This window comes from Scylla paramamosain, unplaced genomic scaffold (genome assembly GCF_035594125.1).
Source record: "Scylla paramamosain isolate STU-SP2022 unplaced genomic scaffold, ASM3559412v1 Contig4, whole genome shotgun sequence".
In the NCBI taxonomy this organism is placed as follows: domain Eukaryota; kingdom Metazoa; phylum Arthropoda; class Malacostraca; order Decapoda; family Portunidae; genus Scylla; species Scylla paramamosain.
The window spans coordinates 788962-812358 of NW_026973669.1; the positions used below are offsets into that span (position 1 = coordinate 788962).

The following is a 23397-nucleotide window of genomic DNA, read 5'->3' on the forward strand; positions in this document are numbered from 1 at the left end:
TATACGTGAGATTAGGTGTTGAAGTGGTACCTCGCGCGCATGGGTTATCCGGCGCACAGGTTCAAATTCTGACCAATACACTTCCTATGTATAATACATATGGATACCTATGCACTTATGCCTTACTCTTATTATTATTATTATTATTATTATTATTATTATTATTATTATTATTATTATTATTATCATCATCATCATCATAATCATCGTCACCACTACCAAGAGCGGCACCATCGATATCAGAAACAGTGCGTAGGGATGTAGTGAGACCAGCCAACGGGCTGTTGTTGTTGTTGATTAATTCATTACTCCCTTTGGCATAATACAATGGAATTTACGTTGACAAGATATGTTTTACACAGAATAGTTAGACACACACACACACACACACACACACACACACACACACACACACACACACACACACACACACACACACACACACACACACTCTCACTCACACACACACACTCACACACACACACACACACACACACACACACACACACACACACACACACACACACACACACACACACACACACACACACAGGATTAATGTTAAGTATTTCCTCACCCCCTCTGTATATTTTCAGTTTGTTAACTGCCTAAATAATAAACCGTTTATTATTATTATTATTATTATTATTATTATTATTATTATTATTATTATTATTATCATTATTATTATTATTATTATTATTATTATTATTATCATTACACACACACACACACACACACACACACACACACACACACACACACACACACACACACACACACACACACACACACACACACACACACACACACATGCAATGGCACATATAAAGAGTGGACATAGATAAATAAATAATTTTGTTGAAGCAATAAGATGGTAAGGGAAGTGTGGTCAGCAGCTACCAAAGACCGGGTGACGAGCCAGAACGCCGTCTAAATTGTCATGTTGCAGTAAGTGCTGGCACACAGCTAGTAGCGGCTGTCATTAAGGGAGTATGTCACTGACTTCTGGGCAGGTCAGGCAGTGTTGCAGGGTGCTGGTATTAGGGACGTAACACAGAGAGTAGGAGGAAAACTGGGGCACATCCATTTCCCCAGCGACTTGCCAGAGCGGTCTGTAGCCCAACCGCAGCCTGGCTGACACCACTTTGTGTTTCCTGACCATGAGGCCCCAGCGACGATACTTGTATCTGTGAGGACGGAAGGCATTATAGTGTAGGATGGAGGCACAAGCCGGTTTCTGCTGATCTCTGCGGTGGCGAGTGTCCATAAGGGCGGCAACAGGCATCTGCTTCAAGCAGCAGGAGAGCGAGGGTGAGGGAGCCAGACCACCAGCAAGCAGCTCACAGGCATCTTTGGCTAGGCTGTCTACCATGTCACTGCAGCGAATACCAATAAGAAAAGGGATCCATAGGGATTTTAGTCAGGCCTCGTTCACTCAGAGCAAAAATAGGTAGAATGCATTGCACTAAAGACTGATAGGCAGGTCTTACGGAGGAAAGAGCCTGAAGGACAGATCTAGAATCGCAAATTACTACGCCTCTGATTCCCCGTTGACAGAGAAGGCTGGCTGCATCTAAGATCCCATAAAATTAACTGAAAGTGGAGTTGGATGAGTTAGATAGTTTGCGACCCACCTCCCGTTGGATGGTCCGTGCCGAGGGAAAACACCACACTCCCCGCCTTCCCATCTAACCGCAGCGACCCATCTGTGTACAGGTGGTGCGACGCGTGGACTGACGCTACGGCCTCCAGTGCCAGCTGCCTTTGTAGGGTGGGAGGATCAGTCTTCGAAGTGGGAGTGTGGCACACCTGTGGAATGGGCAGCATCCACGGAGGCTGGCCAGGAACAACTTTTCCCTCGGAGACAACATCCAGGGTTGACGAGCGTGTGGCCACCAGGCTGGAGAGGAGGCAGGCGTGATCGAGGACCCAGGGAATTACGTATTACCTGAGAATAATGTGGCACGATCTGTGGGGGATGATGACATTTGACCGTATATCTCTTAAAATTGGATGCTATTCTCTCACTGATGGATGGCAACTTAAGCTCCGCTTGTGTATTCACCACTCTAGTTGACATGGGGCATCCTAAGATAACTCTCATAGATTGATTTTGAAACTTCTCAAAGGGCAGTAAGGAAAACTTCGGAAGCTAAAGCAGGGCCGGAGACAGACAATCAATAACCGAACGAATAAACGTGATGCAAATAGTTCGAGCTACAAGTATGAAGACACCAGCAGAGTTGTTTGTTTGCCATTTAAGTGGAGCGAAGCGCTTTTGAAGCCGAAGCAGCAGATCTTGGATCAATGGAGGATCCTGCTGACCAGCAGTGGCGCAAGGAATGTTCACAGGTGTCCCAAGGTATAGGTACTGCCTGCACCAAGGGATGTGCGCACTCACCTATGGTGAACTGTGGCAAGTGGTTGAGGGTAAAAAAATATTCTGCTTTTGTCAGGAGAGATGACGAAACCACAGGCCCCAGCAGTTGCATGGAAGAAGTGAAGGTGGTGGTGAAGGTTATCTGGTGAGTCAGAATGAATACAAACATCATTGGCATAACATGTGATAGACGTTCCTGGAATGTTAGGCAAGAGGGAGAGCAAATGGTGTATGCAGATTCATCACTCCTCCCTGCGGGGTTCTCAAATTAAAGCTCTTAGTGGAACTAAAAGTCCCTTTCAAAAAGACCTAAGAATTCCTGTTCCTTAAATACACACGTATTCACTTCATCAGTCTTCCTGATACCAAAATCTACCAGTTGGTCAAGAATTATATCCTGGTTTGCAGTGTCAAACGCGCTCGTGAGGTTGATGAAAGTAACTACGCTGCTGGAGGAGAGGCGCGTGCATACTTCAGCGAGGCAGTGGTGAGTGCTGCTCTGCGGCAGCAAGCCAAACAGCCGAGGCGAGAGCACCGCTTCCAGCCGGTACAGGGAACGGGACAGTAGTATTCGCTCCATGACTGCTGAAACACGATGTTAGTGATACTGGCCTGAATTTAGTGACACCTGGTTTTGGAGTGGGGATAATCGTACTGGTGGTTCAGGCGGCAGGCACACATCCCTGACGATAACAGAGATTATACAGCTACAGCAGAGGATTCCCAGGCACTTGATGAAGCAGTCTGAGGACAGAATATGTGATGCTGGTTGCCATTGCTTTACTTCGAGCAAGAACACGGAGCAGCCCGACCTCAGTGATGCATGTGCCCTCTTCTCCATCAATGCTCGCATCAGACGGACGGCTCGGTGACCTGCCCTGGCAGGGAGCGCTTCTTGGACGTTCTCAGGGAGACTACTGACACTAGACTGGTCAGCCCAGACATCAAGGAGTTCCTGAGCATACTCATCTGGGCTGTGATGAAGACCATTGGCAGGCTTCCTGTTGGTTAACCGTACTAACCAGCTGCCACATGGTCCCTACGCTCATCTGATGGTTGATGTTGTCGGTAAGCTTCTACCAAGAGTATGTCCTCGCACATCCCTGAAGACCAATCGTTTCATCTATCCTTCGTACTAGTGCAAATTCTCAGATGTTGCGTTCTCTTGAAACCGGAGTCTACCCTCCACTGCTGTCCTCTCTGCCTGAAGAATATATTCATCATGAGTCCAGGAGAAGCCTCTCTGCGGTCGCTTGATGTGAGGTATAGAAACGTAAAGATTATAAATGTACCGAGGGTCTTTTGTTGTTTATATTTTATCGAGATTTATACTCGTCTTGCCTGAAAATCTCCGCCCCCTGGTGTTTGAAAAACGCGGTCAGCGGGCTTTTACTACGCAGGCCCGGAAAACTCAGTAGAATGTTAATCTTATGTAACAAGAATACCAGAGCTAGGTCGAAAAGGATGATATCTAAATGCAGGAGGAGTAAATAGAAACTAGAGTGGTTTTACGCCTGGAGGAACATTTAGGCGATGGCCGAGTAGAGGAATTCTCCATGAGCTGTATTACCGTCTCTCTACAGGACCAATTATGGGTTTTAACACATTGGTGGAAAGGACAGGCGACTGTCCTACTTCCTCTCTTCTCTCTCTCTCTCTCTCTCTCTCTCTCTCTCTCTCTCTCTCTCTCTCTCTCTCTCTCAATATTGTATGATAGTGTGTGAATAATTCATTTGTTTGTGGTAATTGTTTCACGTAATCTCGATTTGGAGCAGAGGAGATTCGTCACAGTGTTGTCTCACTCACATTAGTGCCTTTGGCTGTTGGAGCTATTGCTCTGGAGGATGCAACGACAGGACCTCTACTGGCCCTTCTCTTCTAAAAATACTTATTATTGTTGTAAATAAGATCTTTCTCCCGGCTGTGAAGAACACACAAGCACTTGGGAGTTGCTTCCATCGTGGGAGTGTCCCTCGAGAGGCTGAGCCACCCCTCTCTCTGACCTGAGTCACCTGACCTTACCGATAAGCACCCTTGGTGCTCGACCTAGATAACAACTCTGCAAAGCTATGTTGTCAAATGTTGTGATATTTATGTAAAACCCATACTGTTATCTTAAAACTTTATCTTAAAACCCGAACCATTCGTAACACTGCATGGTTTGATGAGCTAAATAATCCACACTTAATGCTCGAATTTCAATAAAGAGTAAAAAGAACTGATATATTTAAAAGGAATTGTGTGATGTGGCAGAGTAGCTAGCGGATCTTGGCCAACGCCTAAAAGTTCTTCCGAGAATAAAAAGAGAACAGGAGGAGCCCAGAAGAATTGCGCATTGCGGAAACGGCGGTGGCCAATCAGTGGCTGCCACACACAGCGGGGAGGGATGCTGACACCGTCCTTATGCTCAGCGCACCATACAGGGTCGCTCTCCCGATCTGACCACCTTCGAGGAAGGACGGCGACCACTCTGGCCTCTCTTTCCGGCCCGTACCTGCATACAACATCTGTGGCTTGCCTCTGAGCTGCGGTGTTGCCCTCGACCCTCATGTAGGGGCTCAGCCACGGCCAGGATATGCGCTATATCTCGCCAGCGACGGTAAGAGAGATTGCAAAGAGAGGAGAGGAGGTGGTGAGGCTACGCCATATAGCCACCCATGATGACAGGAGGACGCCAGGCCTGACCCTGCTGACTCCACCCCAGACGTAACACCACCACCTCGACTCCTGCCATGTAGCGAGGGCCACGCGGTCACTTACACCCAGGCCCTCCACCCCACCTGGACACTCACCTGCCTCCAGCTGCTATCCCTGACATCTTCCAGACACACAGAAGCCAGATAAGCACTCTCAGGATCATAGTCTGCTTGTGTTAGCTAGTTAGATTAGTTAGGGGTTTATGTGATTTAGGTAGGAGTCCTCCTCGGCATGCTGATATATATATATATATATATATATATATATATATATATATATATATATATATATATATATATATATATATATATATATATATATATATATATATATATATATATATATATATAAAATGTTTTTTTTATGTAGGAAGGACACAGGCCAAGGGCAACAAAAATCTAATGAAAAAAACAAAAAAAAACACTGAGGTGCCGGTGGCCGAATAGGGTTCGAGGCGGTAGTCAAATCCTCCTTCTTGAAGGAATTCAAGTCATAGGGAGGTGGAAATACAGAAGGAGGCAAGGAGTTGCAGAGTTTACCAGAGAAAGGGATGAATGATTGGGAATACTGGTTAACTCTTGCATTAGAGAGGTGGACAGAACAGAGGTGAGAGAAAGAAGAAAGTCATGCAGCGAGGCCACGGGAGGAGGGGAGGCATGCAGTTAGCAAGATCAGTATAGCTCTAATCATGAAAATAGCGGCAGAAGAAGACAGCTAGAGATGCAACACTGCAGTGATGAGAAAGAAGATGAAGACAGTCAGTTAGAGGAAAGGACTTAATGAGACGAAAAGCTTTTGATTCCAGTCCGTCTAGAAGAGCGGTATGAGTGGAAGCCCCCCAGACATGTGAAAAATACTCCATACATGGACGGATAAGGCCCTTGTACAGAGTTAATAGCAGGGGGAAGGTGAGAAAAACTGGCGGAGACGTCTCAGAACACTTAACTCCATAGAAGCTCTTTTAGCTAGAGATGAGATGTGAAGTTTTCAGTTTAGATTATTTCAGATTTATGTTTCAGATTTAGATTAGATTTTCAGTTTAGAAAAGGACAGACCGAGGATGTTCAGTGTTGAAGAGGGGGACAGTTGAATGTCATTGAAGAAGAGGAGATAGTTGTCTGGAAGGTTGTGTCGAGTTGATAGATGGAAGAATTGAGTTTTTGAGGCATTGAACAATACCAAGTTTGCTCTGCCCCAATCAGAAATTTTAGAGAGATCAGAAGTCAGGCGTTCTGTGGCTTCCCTGCGTGAACTGTTTGCTTCCTGAAGGGTTGGACGTCTGTGAAAAGACGTGGAAAAGTGCAGGGTGGTATCATCAGCGTAGGAGTGGATAGGACAAGAAGTTTGGTTTAAAAGATCAATGATAAAATAATAGGAAGAGAGTAGGTGACAGGACAGAACCCTGAGGAACACCACTGTTAATAGATTTATGAGCAGAACAGTGACCGTCTACCACAGCAGCAATAGAACGGTCAGAAAGGAAACTTGAGATGAAGTTTGAGAGAGAACGATAGAAGCCGTAGGAGGGTAGTTGGGAAATCAAAGCTTTGAGCCAGACTCTATCAAAAGCTTTTGATATGTCCAAGGCAACAGCAAAAGTTTCACCAAAATCTCTAAAAGAGGATGACCAAGACTCAGTAAGGAAAGCCAGAAGATCACCAGTAGAGCGGCCTTGACGGAACCCATACTGGCGATCAGATAAAAGGTTGTGAAGTGATAAATGTTTAAGAGTCTTCCTGTTGAGGATAGATTCAAAAACTTTAGATAGGCAGGAAATTAAAGCAATAGGACGGTAGTTTGAGGGACTAGAACGGTCACCAGGCTGAATGTAGGCAGACTTCCAGCAAGAAGGAAAGGTAGATGTTGACAGAAAAAGTTGAAAGAGTTTGACTAGGCAAGGTGCAAGCACGGAGGTGTAGAACAATAGGAGGGACCCCATCAGGGCCATCAGCCTTCCGAGGGTTTAAGCCAGCGACGGCATGAAAAACATCACTGCGAAGAATTTTAATAGGTAGCATGAAGTAGTCAGAAGGTGGAGGAGAGGAAGGAACAAGCCCAGAATCGTCCAAGGTAGAGTTTTTAGCAAAGGTTTGAGCGAAGAGTTCAGCTTTAGAGATAGATGTGATAGCAGTGGTGCCATCTGGTTGAAATAAAGGAGGGAAAGAAGAAGAAGCAAAGTTATTGGAAATATTTTTGGCTAGATGCCAGAAGTCACGAGGGGAGTTAGATCTTGAAAGATTTTGACACTTTCTATAAATGAAGGAGTTTTTGGCTAGTTGGAGAACAGACTTGGCATGGTTCCGGCCAGAAATATAAAGTGCATGAGATTCTGGTGATGGAAGGCTCAAGTACCTTTTGTGGGCCACCTCTCTATCATGTATAGCACGAGAACAAGCTGTGTTAAACCAAGGTTTGGAAGGTTTAGGTCGAGAAAAAGAGTGAGAGATGTACGCCTCCATGCCAGACACTATCACCTCTGTTATGCGCTCGGCACACAAAGACGGGTCTCTGACACAGAAGCAGTAGTCATTCCAAGGAAAATCAACAAAATATCTCCTCAGGTCCAATTGGCAGAGGCAAAATGCCAGAGGCACCTCCACTTAGGAGATCCTGAGCAGGGATTGGAGCGATAGGACAAGATACAGATATGAGATTGTATTCGGAGGAGCTCAACGGAGAAGAGAGGGTGACAGCACAAGCAGAAGGATTAGAGGTTATATATATATATATATATATATATATATATATATATATATATATATATATATATATATATATATATATATATATATATATATATATATATATATATATATATATGCTGCCTGTGATTGAAACCGCGCTGCCAATATGTGAAGGGTCTCATTGAACTTCATTGATTAAAAAAAAAAAAAAACGCTCGTGTGAAGCTGGCCTTACGGTGACAGATTTGCCTGAATAATCTAACGGTTTTGGGTTGGAAGTATTTACGTCACTCCCCGGACCAAGGGCGATCCTCCTATCAAATTTCATCACAATCAGTTCAGTGTTTTTTTTTTCCGTGAAAAGCGGATACACAGACAGACAGACAGACAGAGTGTTTTGTTCCATAAGATATTTCTCGTATGAGATGGTCCAGAGATAGTTATTCACCTGCCCCGTTTCTCAATTCTCAGGGTCTGCAGTGTGTGGCTCTTTTACGGAGAAGTTTGCCTTACTATTCAACAGAAAAGGATAAATATCATGTACGTAGTGTGTGTGTGTGTGTGTGTGTGTGTGTGTGTGTGTGTGTGTGTGTTGCCTGCATGATTTTATTTCTTCTTTGGTGTAGTCTCCCCCTCACCCTTTACGTCTCTCTCTCTCTCTCTCTCTCTCTCTCTCTCTCTCTCTCTCTCTCTCTCTCTCTCTCTCTCTCTCTCTCTCTCTCTCACTCTCGAAACCACCCTTTAACTCAAAACCACTCTCCTAATTATAATATAATAATAATAATAATAATAATAATAATAATAATAATAATAATAATCATAATGATAATAATAATAATAATATAATATAATATAGCTATAATTTTTTTTTTTTTTATATAGTTTGAGCAGCTGCATATGATTTTGACAGCCAGTCCAGTTTGTATCAGCGGTGGACAATACTTCTCCATCACAAGAGCCTTCATTGTGACAGTGAGTAGCTCCATCCAATGTTGTGCATCAAAGATAAGCGTGTCCTGAGTGCTGGTGTCTCGGGGGGCGGCTTGATGTCTCTCTTCCTCTTTTTTGTTTTGATTAAAAGTTTCAATTGAATTTTAGGGTATTTGTTTAAAGTTAGTATTGAATTACTTTGGCTTTTATTTTGTTTATTGTTCAATTTAGTTTTGATTTAGTTGTGGTTAATGAATAAAGAAATATTAGATTAGCTGCCACCAGTCATAGTTTCTGCCAAATAATTCTGACCTTGCTTTATATGGCAGCGTTTTAGCCTGAAGTCTGTAAGGCACTGGGAAAACTTCATGGCAACCAGATTGAGGTTTATCGATGTTTGCTTCTAAATAACATAGTTTTCAAACAATTTTTTTCTTCTGATTCACATTGATTTTTCTAGAAATTTGTCCTGTTACCTAGTTGTGGGACCTTCTATACCGGGAGCAATGATAACTAATCAGTTCATAATAATAAAACTTAAATGAATATGTTATATCAACTAATTAGTGCCTCAGGGGTTTATCTTAATTTTTGGTAGAAAACATCCTAACTGTGTAGGTGTTACATTCAGTTGTGTGTGTGTCACAGGTGTTTGACTACTAACCTATCATAGAACAATTTCCTTAATCTGTTATATATATATATATATATATATATATATATATATATATATATATATATATATATATATATATATATATATATATATATATATATATATATATATATATATATATATATATATATATATATTAATAACTAACTGTCAAAGGGAATTTTACATCCTTCTCTCTGTGGACAACGATGTGAGTTAGGCTCTCACACACATACTTAATACATATAGATACAAAAATGGTTATTTTCATATGAACCGCCTTTAAACAATCCTGAGGAATGTACCTGTGGACAACGGTGTCAGTTAAGCTCTGACGCCGAAATCTCGCGCTAATGCTTATACAGCACGCTTTATCCCTGAAAACTAGTCCTCCGCCTATACTGAAAGACATAATTTTGCAATATCCTTAATAGGTTAGACCCCTTCTACATTCACAGATTATTCTTGAACATTTTGGCTAATGGTCCCACGTACTCCTGGATTCTAACACTGTCTATTAATAATTTTTGGATCTAAATATGAACAAAGAATTTCAAAATACATAATATTATCAGTTCTGGCATATTTTCTCTTAACTTACAACGTTTTCTGATTGGGATTTTTCATGTGACGTGCCCAGGAGAAGCTGGGAATATGGTAATTTTCCAGTTGCCTTGTAAACCAAGGGATATCACTCCGCAACATATCCAAATATCAACAATTAATTTAACGATTTGTAGTTTACAATTTCATTTGATTTTCTTATTCTAAAGTTTTACTTATTCCAAAAGCATATACAAGTTTTGTTTACATATAAACAAATTTTGTTTACATAACCAAGTAGAAAGTAAGTTTTTTTTTCTTTTTATATTCACAAGTTAGACTATAAAAGTTATTTAATGGGATTATTATTATTTTGGATGGTATTGTCTTCTCTCTTTTTTTTTTTTTTTTTTTTCAAATTGTTATTTTGTCCCATGACACTGGGAACGTGATGGGTGCATTTAGCAGAGGTCAGAAGCCTTTGCCTGAGCTAGTGGAAGAAATGTACACCTACACATTGTGATAATGACATTCTACAAAACTTTCAGACCACAAATCAGTACCAGACAACTACTGGTTCATACTGAACTCTTGGTGTCATTGTAATACATTTATTTCAACTTGTGAAGCTCAACACAGTCAACCTGTATTCCAGCTCAAATTGTAAAGAAAATAAAAGCTGAGGTTCCAGTTTTAACTGTGAATATGTAACATGAAGCATCGATCAATACAATGAATAAGTGTTGTACCCTGACCCCAACATTAAATCCCCACGATATAAGTATCACACAATCACGGATCATATTTCATTATACACATTAATATAACCAGAACACATCACTCATGTTGTAACCTCCGAGAGTTTGTGTAAATTAGGATCAAGTTCACTACACTCCATCGATCAGCTGTCAGCCCTGCCAATACAATACAGTTCACTACGCTACACACGCTAACCTACCTAACCCTTACATAGTCAAACAATCAAACACTTAACCTGCACTCTCCATGTCACACCTGCCCACACACCTGCTCAGCCCAGCCCTGAGTGATAGTCCAACCCTCCTGACTCCCGCAGCGTCACCTCCCCACCCAACAAACAAAATGCGCAGCTACATGCGCGGCCAACAACAATATGCCATCAATGTACAAATTGCAACAATACTGCATGTATAAAAATAGACAGACAAATGAATACATACATGTATATCATTTTACGTACATAGACACACACAACACAATATTTTGCAGTCATAATAGAAAACATTATCACCACTTCATTGCTAAATATCACCATTGATAACACAACTACCTCCACCTATCACATCCTAACTTTTCTTGGTCTTTCCTGAATCCTAGTATATCACAGGCAATAACATGCTGAGACAGACATGAAAATCACATGTGCAGCACACCCGCGCGCATACACACACACACACACACACACACACACACACTCAACAACACCACACAACATAACACACGCAACGCAACGCATCATAATGCATTGCGTCGCTCCACACACACACACTCTCTCTCTCTCTCTCTCTCTCTCTCTCTCTCTCTCTCTTCTCATATAGGAGACGTACTTGTGCCTGGACTTTATCCTCCCAACATATCAACTTGTGCCCCCCCTGGTGTTGCAGGTGGTAGGCGTGGTATTGTCGTACTTCATGATTGTGCTGCAAGTTAAACTACCATCAGTTCATCAGCAGCGAGCAGCTCTTCTGGCCACCAACTGGAGTTTAGACCAATGAAGATCTGGGACCACATTATCAAACGCTTCATCAAACGTTTCAGTCTTAAAACGACTACTTTTCACAGACTCTGAATTAAGTTGTTTTTTATTAAAGATGCTTCTCATGTCAAGTGATGACAGAGTGTAGACTTAACAGTAAGGAAAACCTGATCAGCTCCGCCCACCAAAATTAAGGTCTTCCTCCCTCGCTTCGTTGATGACCCCAACCTGACGCTGGTCACAGGAACCGCAGTGAGTAGATTAGCATAAATTATATTAAAGACCCATGGTAAATTTTTCGACCAGTATGAACGCAAAGGCAAGTAAAGATGATTGATTGATTGATTGATTGATTGACTGATGTAGCGCCGCAACATCGCGGTCATACGACGCCGCTACAAAATTTTAAAAGCAAACACTACCTGCATTTTCCACGTCACACCTGCCCAACTCCCGGATGGTTAAAATATTAATATGAAAACAAAATTATGGTATGGTAAAAATATTACAAATCACACACACACACACACACAAAAAAAAAAAAAAATGAAATAGGAAGAACCATAAAAGCCTTAAGTGCTAAAAATGAGAGGGTTGGTATATCAATGCTTTAATTCATTAATTTAATTTAAAGTGAGAAGGTACTGACCCCACTGACCTAGATCACTATGTCTGGCGTCGTTCGTTTCGTATTCAAAGCACTGACCCCACTGACCCAGATACCTGGCGTTGTTCGTTTCGTGCCCTCTAGCTAAAAAATTCGACGCGAGCCAAATGGTTGCGGTATATACCGTTGGATGGGAAATTATATTGTGCGTTTATTAGCATGTATGAGGTCTCGCTGAGACACAAGGAAGTTGGTGAACATTGCAGAAAAACTGAAGATCACATTACAAAATATAATTTTCAACACCATTCTACTCTTTGGAATTTAGGAATTGAATTAAAACAACAGAAGAAATGAGACCTATATAACATAAAATTGATAGAGTTGTGCTGTCATGTGGTGCTAATTTCGTTACGATCGGACGCGCAGTTCCAGAGATAATAGTGTTTGAATAGCGTTACGGTCGGGGTGTGCCGGGCCGCTCAAAATGTAATTCTGACCTCAATAGTAAAATTCGCTTTGCTCGCAATGTTTCCTCTGATTTTTGCCACTCGTTGAACATTATCGGGATGTAACTGAAGGATGTTATCTTCTGATAATTCGCACAGGTTCTGGTTGCAAGTACGTCCTTTGCAGTAATTAAACGTTTGATTTGGTTGATGGATTCAAAGATCTCATCAGAAGGACAAAGTAGATAAGAAGCATCATCGCTTGTGTTAAATCTTTATTCTGGATCAATACATTTTACACCATACTTCTTGATGTTATTTGTAGGGAGCAGTCCTATCTCCCTTTCTAGATACTTAGCAGCCTGAATAAAGTTACCTCGACCTTCCCTATAATATGCTACAAACCAGCAAGGTGTAGGTGGGTTGTGAACTTTGGGAGCACATTCTTCAGCGTCATCAGAGACATTAGGACAATAATCATTCTCGCTGTCAGCTACATTGCTTGAGCGTATGATCTCAGTAATTAAGTTGTTGTCTCCTAGATCGCAGAGAATTTATTGCCTCAAGAGGAGCTTTGCCAGCGATATTAGATGTAAATGTCACATAGCACCCCCTAGAGAGAATCTCCGTCCTATTTGAGACGGATATGGAGAACCGTTCTAAGAGGCTTGAAAACCGAATAGAAAGCACGGTATGACATGGAGGCATAGACACTGATGATCATAAGAGTGTCAAAACAAGACTAAACAATTGACCCAAGGGTCTTCCACCATGGGAAGCAACACTAGGGGGAGTACAAGCTCCAGCATGCACATCATCATCACGACCAGAGGGCGACGTCTCGAGGGCCTGATCGACCAACCCTCAAGGACCAGATGAACTTTTATGTTTAACCATAAAATAATTATAAAAATAATATAGCTCCAGGGGCCAAGGGAAACAGCCTACCGGGACCATGAGGGGACGAGCGCTGGCTGCTGTGAACGGGGGGTGGGGGTGCCTTGTCCCTATGGAAGCCACTTGTTTAAAAAAAAAATCGCCCACTTGATTCTAAAGTTTGTCCACGACAGACCTAAGACCTCCCCTCACAACGCATCCCAGCCCATTCCAACCATCTGAACACAGGACGACCACAAAAAGTGGCCCCTTTTGGTGAGCGGCACCTTTGAGCGGTGTAATGTAGTGGTGGCGGTGCTGGTGTGCCCTGAAGCACATGCTGTACTTTACTTTTCTGAGACACTGTTATGGGCTGAAGTGTCTAACGTGACACATGGCCATCGGAGGATACAGTGGCTTTCTTTCCACCTAACCTTTCTTTCACCTAACCTGTTTAGCTTAAACCATCAATTTGCTGCCTTTACAGCCAAACGCACTGTGATGCTACGCCATATCCCGTGTTAATTCATGAGCCAAATGTAAGCATGTCGATCAGTTCACTTTGTGCTAACCGACCCAAAGTTCGACGCATAACGAAGAACGCCAGATATCTGTGTCAGTGGGGCTAGTGCCTTGGGTACGAAACGAACGTTGTCAGAGATGTTGTTATGGGTCAGTGGGGTCAGTGCCTCGGGCACGAAACGAACATCGTCAGACGTGCTGTTATGGGGTCACTGGGGTCAGTATTGAAAAACCAACACTCTTAATTTGTAGCAGTGAAGTTTTCGCTAAGAAAGTGAAGTCCTAATGTTACCTTGTCATTCTTAGCTCGTGCCGCAGCTAAGGACCCTTTTATGTATTTACATATTTATTCATTTATTTTTTTACTATACCATAATTTTCTTTTTAATATCAATATTTTAACCTGCCATCTTTGCTGCTTGAAACTTTTTGCAGCGGCGCCATATGATCGCGATATCGCGGCGCCATAAATCAAATCAATCAATCATCTCTGGTTAGCAGCGATCTGGCTGCATCCATTCTGCATTACAGGTCAGGCCAACCTGACTATGAGGTGATTGGGGTTGAGCAGGGTTATTTAATAAGATCATTCCTCACTGTCTTAGTCTACACAGTGTGCTAGTGATGATTTAGCAGACTCTGTTGGATGTTATTGGAGTGAAGAATGTTTTCACAATTGTAGTGATATTTTAATATGAATTAGTGGATGTCGTGATTTTCAAGGATGTCAATGTTTCTAATGATGTGTTACTGTTATTGAGTTTTTTCAAGGGCCATCTTCATGATTCTAGCTGCAGTTTACAACGCTCTATTAATTTTTTTTGGGGGCTTACCATGGATGTTTTCACGATTTTAGGGATAAATTGAAGATTTATACATTTGGCCTTTGGAAAAGATCGTTAAGAGAATCCTATTCGTTCGAGAGTACGAATTCTGGTACCGGGAGAAAATGTGATTGCAAACATTATGAAGTAAATAATTCATAATTCAATACTTAATAGATTAAAAAAAGATTAAATAAAGGAATATATATATTGGTTTACACGATGTTTTCATTATCTGCTCTTGATCGTGTTCCATAACACTAACTTAACAATGTTCTCTCTGCTTCGCAAAATCATTATTCTAACAGTTGTTCACTTCGTTGTCACAAACACAGCTAAAAATTAACATGCTTATCTCCGCTCAGAAACAAACAATTATCGCCCTGCTACGTGTTGTTCAATGTTCGGTACTGCTAGGTCAGAGATATCATCGGATGATTATCTCGTTAATAAAATTATCACACCAATCGTAAAGAGATGATTTCCGGAGACATTAATGGAAACTTATCTAATAATTTACATATCACCATATGGTATGAATTTATTATGGGTTCAGATGCCGTGTTAGATTTTTTTTTTTCGAAAATAACTTAAACTAAATTATGATTTGGGGTCATACGAGTTCTTTGACAGAGCTTGTTTCAGACACCGCCAATTTTCATCACTGTGGTCAAGCAACAAAATTCTTAAATCTTCTGTGATCAAAACATCACAACCTCTGATTATCTGTTTTAGATAGCTGATCACAGAATATACAATAAGCAATGATGGAAAAGTTAAGTCATCCTTGCTTCATAACTATCAATGCTGAACACAGGCACATCTGCAGTGGGAGAACTATGAGTGCTCCAAGAAACCCTTTTTTTTTTTTAATACTTCGATGCAGATGAATTAACAGCATAAAAGCACAATTAAGTCTAAAAAAAAAAAAAAAAAAAACTTTGTGAAGATAGGAAAGTGAAGTCCTAATGTTACCTTGTCATTCTTAGCTCGTGCCGCAGCTAATGACCGTATTCTGAAACACTTCTGTCCACACCTCAACTACTTCCAAAGGCTTTTTACTTAAAGTCACACGGGTTTTTAAGAGTGTTCTTATGTTGAAGTGACAGATTGACAGAGCATTAGGAGAAAGTACTCTTGGGAACCCGGCTTAATATCTGTGTGGCCTTGGGAAAGTGATTGTGGTGAGAGAGCAAAGCGTTTCTGAATACCGACTAAAATAATAAAAGAACGATAGATGGTGTGAGATCAGTGATGTTTCTACACCATTTGTCCAGATAGACTGATGTATGGTGTTGTCCTGCCTTAGATATATTCATGAAGGTGACCAACAACTCTCTTCAGTGTTTTATTTCAAGAGTGATAACAGCACAGGGTTCAAAATACCACTAGCAAAAGTTGCGCTTAACTTTGGTAGATATTGTTATGTAAACCCGGCGGTCCCCAACTGTCATCAGCTCCCTCCACTGCAACACGGCACTCGCTGGTCGGGCTACACTCACCGACACACATCCTTAACAGCCGCGTTCTCCAGCACTCCAGGAGGAAGAGGGAAGACAGGAAGGGGCCCACACTTCCACCTGCGCTGGCTACATGGAGGCCAGGCACAGGACTTTCCCTGGGTCCGTGTGGTCTGCCAGCGGGAAGAACGCCTCAGTAGGCACCTGCCGATTACCAGCCACAGAAATACGCAGGAGAGAGTCCACCCACGCCATCTTCCCGAACAACCTCACTAACGAAAGCCTCAGATGCAGCCACACGGCGCCCACGCATTCAAACATGCACGAACACACTCATACACATCAAGGGGGTTAATTTACACGTTCATAAAAAAAAAAGAAAATATATATATATATATATATATATATATATATATATATATATATATATATATATATATATATATATATATATATATATATATATATATATATATTCCTTTTCTTTTTTTTTCTTTCTTCTTCTATGTAAAAAAAAAAAATCCTGCTGACGTGAGAGTCCCCCCAAAAATGTCAAGAGAATCATCGAAAATTAAACCTCCCTCTTGAAAGAGTTCGAATCTTAGGAAGGTGGAAATACAGAAGCAGGCAGGGAGTTCCATAGTTTGCCAGAGAAAAAGCTGAATAATTGAGAATACTGGTTAACTCTTGCATTAAAGAAGCGGACAGAATAGAGATGAGAGAAAGAAGAAAATCTTGTGTAGCGAGGCCGCAGTAGAAAGGGAGGCATACAGTTAGCAAGATCAGACAAGTAGTTAGCATGAAAATGGCAGTAGAAGATAGCAAGAGATGCAACATTGAGGCGATGAGAAAGAGGCTGAAGACAGTCAGTTAGAAGAGAGTTGTACCTAAAGCCTCCACTAACCAGGGTAAAATTCACAGCCGTTTTTTGTACCCATCAGACTTGTAGCTACTGTGGTTAACGGGACGCCTAGCACAGCAGTGTTGGCGGAAAGTCAGTGACACTGCCGCCAGCAAAGCTGTGTGTGTGGCTTACTGGTTAATTCTTGCATTAGAGAGAAGGACTGAATAGGGATGAGAGAAAGAAAAAAGTCTTGTGCAGGGAGGCCGCGGTAGGAGGGGAGGCATGCAATTAGCAAAATCAGAAGAGCAGTTAGCATGAAAATAGCAGTAGAAGACAGCAAGAGATGCAACACTGCGGCGATGAGAGAGAGGCTGAAGACAGTCAGTTAGAGGAGAGGAGTTGATGAGACGAAAAGCTTTGGATTCCAGCCCACCTAAAATAGCGGTATGAGTGAAATCTCCCATACATGGACGGATGAGGCCCCTATACAGAGTTACCAGCTGGGAGGGTATGAGAAAAACTGGCAGAAATAACTCAGAACACCTAATTTCACAGAAGCTGTTTTAGCTAGAGATGAGATGTGAAGTTTCCAGTTTAGATTATAAGGAAAGGACAGACCGAGAATATTCACTGTAGAAGAGGAAAACAGTTGAATGTCACTCAAGAATATGGGAAGGATGGGATAGTTGTCCAGAAGATTGTGTCAAGTTGATAAATGGAAGAATTGAGTTTTTGAGGTATTGAACAATACTAAATTTGCTCTGCCCCAATCAGAAATTTTAGAGAGATCAGAAGTCAGGGTTCCAAAGAGGGTTACGTTAGGTTATGTAAGCTAACAGAACGAGTATTTTGGGGATGATGACGTCACTGATGACTAAGGGAGGCTCACGGGCCCAAGATGTAATACGTGGGGGGATACTGTTGATAAACAAACATAATCCCTGACTCTTACAGGACTCTCTCTCTCTCTCTCTCTCTCTCTCTCTCTCTCTCTCTCTCTCTCTCTCTCTCTCTCTCTCTCTCTCTCTCTCTCTCTCTCTCTCTCTCTCTCTCTCTCTCTCTCTCTTTCCTTGAAACTTCAGTTCTTCCATGAATTAAGTTCACAAGGTCTAGTACAGGGCCATTTTTGTTAGCTCCAGCTGAACAACTGTCCAGAGTGAATGGGGAGGGGTGCAGGGGTAGGGAGAAACCTCCCGCGGAACGCACTCCAGGCGTTCTGTAGCTTCCTTGCATGAACTGTTTACTTCCTGAAGGGTTGGACGTCTAGGAAAAGGGGTGAAAGGTGCAGGGTGGTATCATCAGCGTAAGAGTGGATAGGGCAAAGTTTGGTTTAGATCATTGATTAATAATAGGAAGAAAGTAGGCGACAAGACATAACCCTGAGGAACACCAGTTTTGATAGATTTAGAAGAACAGTGACCGTCTACCACAGCAGCAATACAACGGTCAGAAAGGAAATTTGAGATTAAGTTAGAGAAAGATTGAAGCCGTATGAGGCCAGTTTGGAAATCAAAGCTTTGTGCCAGACTCTATCATAAGCTTTTTGATATGTCCAAGGCAACAGCAAAAGTTTCACCAAAATCTATCAAAGAGGATAACCAAGACTCTGTAAGGAAAGCCAGAAGCTCACCAGTAGAGAGGCCTTGATGGAACCCATACTGGCGATCAGATAGAAGGTTGTGAAGTGATAGATGTTTAAGAATCTTCCTGTTGAGGATAGATTAAAAATTCTAGATAGGCAGGAAATTAAAGCAATAGGACGGTAGTTTGAGGAATTAGAACGGTCACCTTTTTTTTCAGAAACAGGCTGAATGTAGGCAAGCTTCCAGCAAGAAGGAAAGGTAGATGTTGACAGACAGAGTTGAAAAGGTTTGACTAGGCAAGGTGCAAGCACGGAGGCACAGTTTCGGAGAACAATAGGAGGAATCCCATCAGGTCCATAAGCCTTCCGAAGGTTAAGGCCGGCGAGGCATATATATATATATATATATATATATATATATATATATATATATATATATATATATATATATATATATATATATATATATATATATATATATATATATATATATATATATATATATATATATATATATATATATATATATATATATATATATATATATATATATATATATATATATATATATATATATATATATATATATATATATATATATATATATATATATATATATATATATATATATATATATATATATATATATATATATATATATATATATATATATATATATATATATATATATATATATATATATATATATATATATATATATATATTATCACTCCAACGCTACTTTTCAACTGTCTACTCTGCTTGTGTGTGTGTGTGTGTGTGTGTGCGTGTGACTGTGTCCGACGTGTCCTCGCTACTCATGTTGTAAGCCGTGACTTGTTGTCATTGTTCATATTTTTATTTGTCTGATGCTTGTTTAGCGTAATAAACTTACCAAATTAAATAAAATCATATATCCTTAAAAATCGATAATTCCAGGCATAAAATCGTCAAATTGGCTACCCTGCTGTAAGGGCCGGCCAACAGTGCGCTGGTTGCATCCAGCCAGCCACGTCCCGAACGTGTGAGGCTAAAACAAAACAAGAAATAAATAATCAATTAATTGATTAATGAAAAAATAAAAAAAAATCCACGCACGTACGACATCGCCTTGTTGCATTTCAACAGAATTTCATTCATACATTAAAAGCGCCTTATTTACCTTGTACTTTTCGTCGTACTACCTCAAAATTACTTTTCGGACCTTAAAAATGACCTTAACTGACCCTCATTTACCTGGTTTAAGGTAATTACTCTGAAACTGAGAGCTTTGCATGTGGGAAGAACAGTTAACTTACAATTCCGCCCCCTCCCCCCCCCCCAAACGCACATTACGGTGGAACGTGGAGGGAAGGAAGGGGGAGGGGAAGCTGGGGGGGAGGGGTGTGAACTTTCGTTCCGCTTGCATCGCTGTTACTCACCATGTCGCTCTCTCTCTCTCTCGCGAGGGAGAGTGTTACGACCACTTCCCACTTCACCCGTCTCGATCCCGCCCGTTTAGTTGTGAAGCTCCACGAGGGTCCGTTCCGAGGAGATAGCAGAGCTGTCCGGCCCAGGCTTTCTCTCCACCACCTTCGACCTGTACCTGCTGGATTCCTTGGCGGTTAGACGAGCGTGGACTCCTCTGGACTGGTCAAGTCCTGGTCAATTAATCTCAACGGATTAATTCGGATCCACGTTAAGTATTGTAGCAGCAGAACTTAGTTTCAGTCCTCCACCTTTTTTCTCCCTCCCTTAGGTAGAATCATTAGCAGATGTTGTGTGTGTTAGGATGTACTTTGTGTTGGTGTTGGTTTTGCTTATAAGCTGTACGTGTTCGGGATTTTTTTTTTAGTATAATCTTAATGTTTATTTTTTGTGGAGGTAAAGTTATATATTGCTATATATTATATCTTTAGTGTTATTAAATGCTACGTGATCGTAACCTTTAAAATGGCGACCGCGGCAAGACCCGTACAGCTAGTACAGGTAGGATATTAATATGTCATTCCCCCAGTTGAGAGATGAAGCACTTGTCAGCCTCGTAATTGTTCGCTACCGGTACTGTATGTACACGCGAAGGCAAGCGTTCATGGAGCAATTACCGTGTAAGGAGAACGTCGTTAAAGCACCTCTGCACACTCGGTTCAGTTGACCGTCGTCCGTCCCTTAGTTAACAGGGTGAGGGAACGGCATTCTGGTCTGGAACCATATTCTTGGAACAACTCCAATCAGTGTTCTCGCTCTCAAATTGTAAAATTCGTTAATCTTAATTAGCATCGGGCCTCTTTCTCCATTCTCTCGTTAATCTAGGTTAACACCGGGCCTCCCTCGTCCTCTCTCTCACTCGAGGCGTAACACTCAAGAGCTTTGCTCTTTTTTTGTCACGTTAGTTATTGCTCCCGGAGTTAGTAACCGAGTGTATTTATTTCGTTCCCCAAACCGAGTGTTGTTGTTGTTCTTACCACCAATTAGTTTTCTAACCGACTTTAGGAAACCTACAGGAACATACAGAGATGGAAGGTACATTTAATACCACCATAGTAGATGCAATTCTGAAACCAAAAGGTTTAGGTAAGCTCAGGTGAAATGCATAAAGTTGAGAACGTGAATCACGGGAGACGGCCACATAACCGGATTCGGGAAGTTGGACTCGATACCAGCACCTTAACAATAAGGACTGGCGACGCAGGTCCAATGGAAGGACACCAGCATCCAAAGTAGGCTATGGATTAGGGATGAGCGGAGCACACCAGTTGCCAAACGAACACCGGCATGGTGCACCGAGTCCAACACACAAAGCAAAGCCTCAGTAGCAGATGAATAAACCTCACACCAATATTCCAACTAAGAAAGAATAAGAGTGCAGTGCAAGAGAAGGAGGCTCTATCTATCAGCTCCAAAAAAGAAGTATGAGGCAAGACTATAAAGAGTGACAGCGCCTTCACACATGCTGCCTTAATATAATGAAGGCGAGGTACCCAAGTCAGGCGTCTGTCAAATATAAGTCGAGATTCTTCTGTTGTATAGGCACAAATCTGGGTCAGGATGAAGACCACGAAGGCGGCAAAAATGTATGGCGATAGTCTTCGAAGCCGAGAGATGAAATCCCCGAGTTGCGGACCAATTGATTGCTAACTGCAGCTTCTCAATCAAAGGCATCCGCGCCGCAAAAAAGGACAAGTCATCGACATATAAGGTACCACGAACTCCTTCTGGAAGCACACCAATGGCACTATTTATAGCCGCAGCGAAAAGTGTGGCACTAAGTGTACTTCCTTGCCGCACACTATCTTCAAGTGGACGAGCTTCAGGCAGAACGCTCACAATCCATACCCGTAAAAAACGATGTGATAAAAACTGCTGTATAAAGATAGGGAGTCGGCCACGGAGACCGAACTCGAACCGACTGAGTAAAATGCCGTGGCACCAAGGTATGTCATATGCTTTCTCCAAATAAAGAATAAATAAATAAATAAAATAAAATAAACGTAGTCCTCATTTTCCGAAAACCGTATTGAACAGGCGTCAAGTGATTGCCTCTCTCCAAGTACCACATAAGTCTGGCATTTACCATCTTTTCTTCCAACAACTTACAAATGCAAAAGGTTAAGGAAATGGAACGATAATTGGTCGCCAGCTGATGATTCTTTCCTGGCATTGGGATTGAGATAATCATAGCAACACCCCAAGAAAAGGGAAAATCACTGGTATTCCAGATGAAGTTAAAAAGGTCCAATAAAATTGAATAATCCCTATCCGACATGTGGCGTAGTAGCGCTTATGGGATGTCATCAGGGACGTGATGAATCACTGCATTGTGACAGAGCCACCTTGAGCTCTCAGATGGAAAAGGGGACATTATACGATTCACTCCCGCAGAAGCAAAGTTAACTCCGCGAGATTGTAAATGGCGACGATGGTGTGCCATAGGAGAATTAGGAGCCCTCCTGGAAACACTCGCAAAGCGTTCTACAGATATATCAACAACCACCCTGGGATCAGCCAGCATGAGACAAGACAGGAGAGGAAGGCGGTTAAAACTTCCCCGAAATCTTGCGGACTCAGTTCCAAACTTGTGTGAGTGAGGTCTTAGCTGTAATCAAGGAGATATAGTCTTTCCATGATGTTCGCTATGCATTCTTTAAGATCCGTCGAGCCTGAGTCTGCACCTGTTGGAAGGCGTCCATGCACTGGGGGATTCTTATGATGTCGGCGAAGACGAATGAAGGCAGTATGCTTCGCCCACACAGCAGCAGAGCAATCACTGTTCCACCAAGAGGCTGGACGTTTAGGAAAACAATCAGACGTCAGAGGGACGGATTGAAGAGCAGCAGAAAATGTAAAATATATGTAAAATATGTTGCAGCCTCATCAGAACTATCAAAGTTTGCTAATGAACGATTAGGTGAGGCAAGTTCTATATAAAGCTGCCAGTCCGCCTTATCGACACGCCACCGGGGAAGACGAGACCGTGGTTCAGAATCTGCCAATTCAAATAAAATAGGGAGGTGGTTGCTGCCATGTAATTCTGGTAAAACCTGCCAATTAAAATCTAAAAGAGCATCAGGAGAAGTAAGAGAAATATCAAGGCTTGTAAAAGTACCAGTTTGACTGTGAAAATATG

At 41.8% G+C, this 23397-nt stretch overlaps 1 protein-coding gene and 1 long non-coding RNA gene across 2 annotated transcripts in view; one reads left to right on the forward strand and one right to left on the reverse strand.

The window, feature by feature from the left end:
* Window positions 1-16439, forward strand: part of LOC135096390 (odorant receptor coreceptor-like) — a 35474-nt gene extending 19035 nt beyond the window's left edge. The window contains exons 5-7 of the mRNA XM_063997859.1: window positions 8236-8304; window positions 8647-8736; window positions 11536-16439. Of these exons, the coding sequence (XP_063853929.1) occupies window positions 8236-8304; window positions 8647-8736; window positions 11536-11646 (270 nt within the window). The 3' untranslated portion in view covers window positions 11647-16439. The remainder of the gene's footprint in view (window positions 1-8235; window positions 8305-8646; window positions 8737-11535) is intronic.
* Window positions 368-16547, reverse strand: LOC135096391 (uncharacterized). The gene is made up of 2 exons (XR_010264736.1): window positions 16408-16547; window positions 368-1903 (listed from the first exon to the last, which is right to left on the reverse strand). It is a non-coding gene; the product is annotated as an uncharacterized LOC135096391 (long non-coding RNA).
* Between the last annotated feature and the right edge of the window lie 6850 nt (window positions 16548-23397).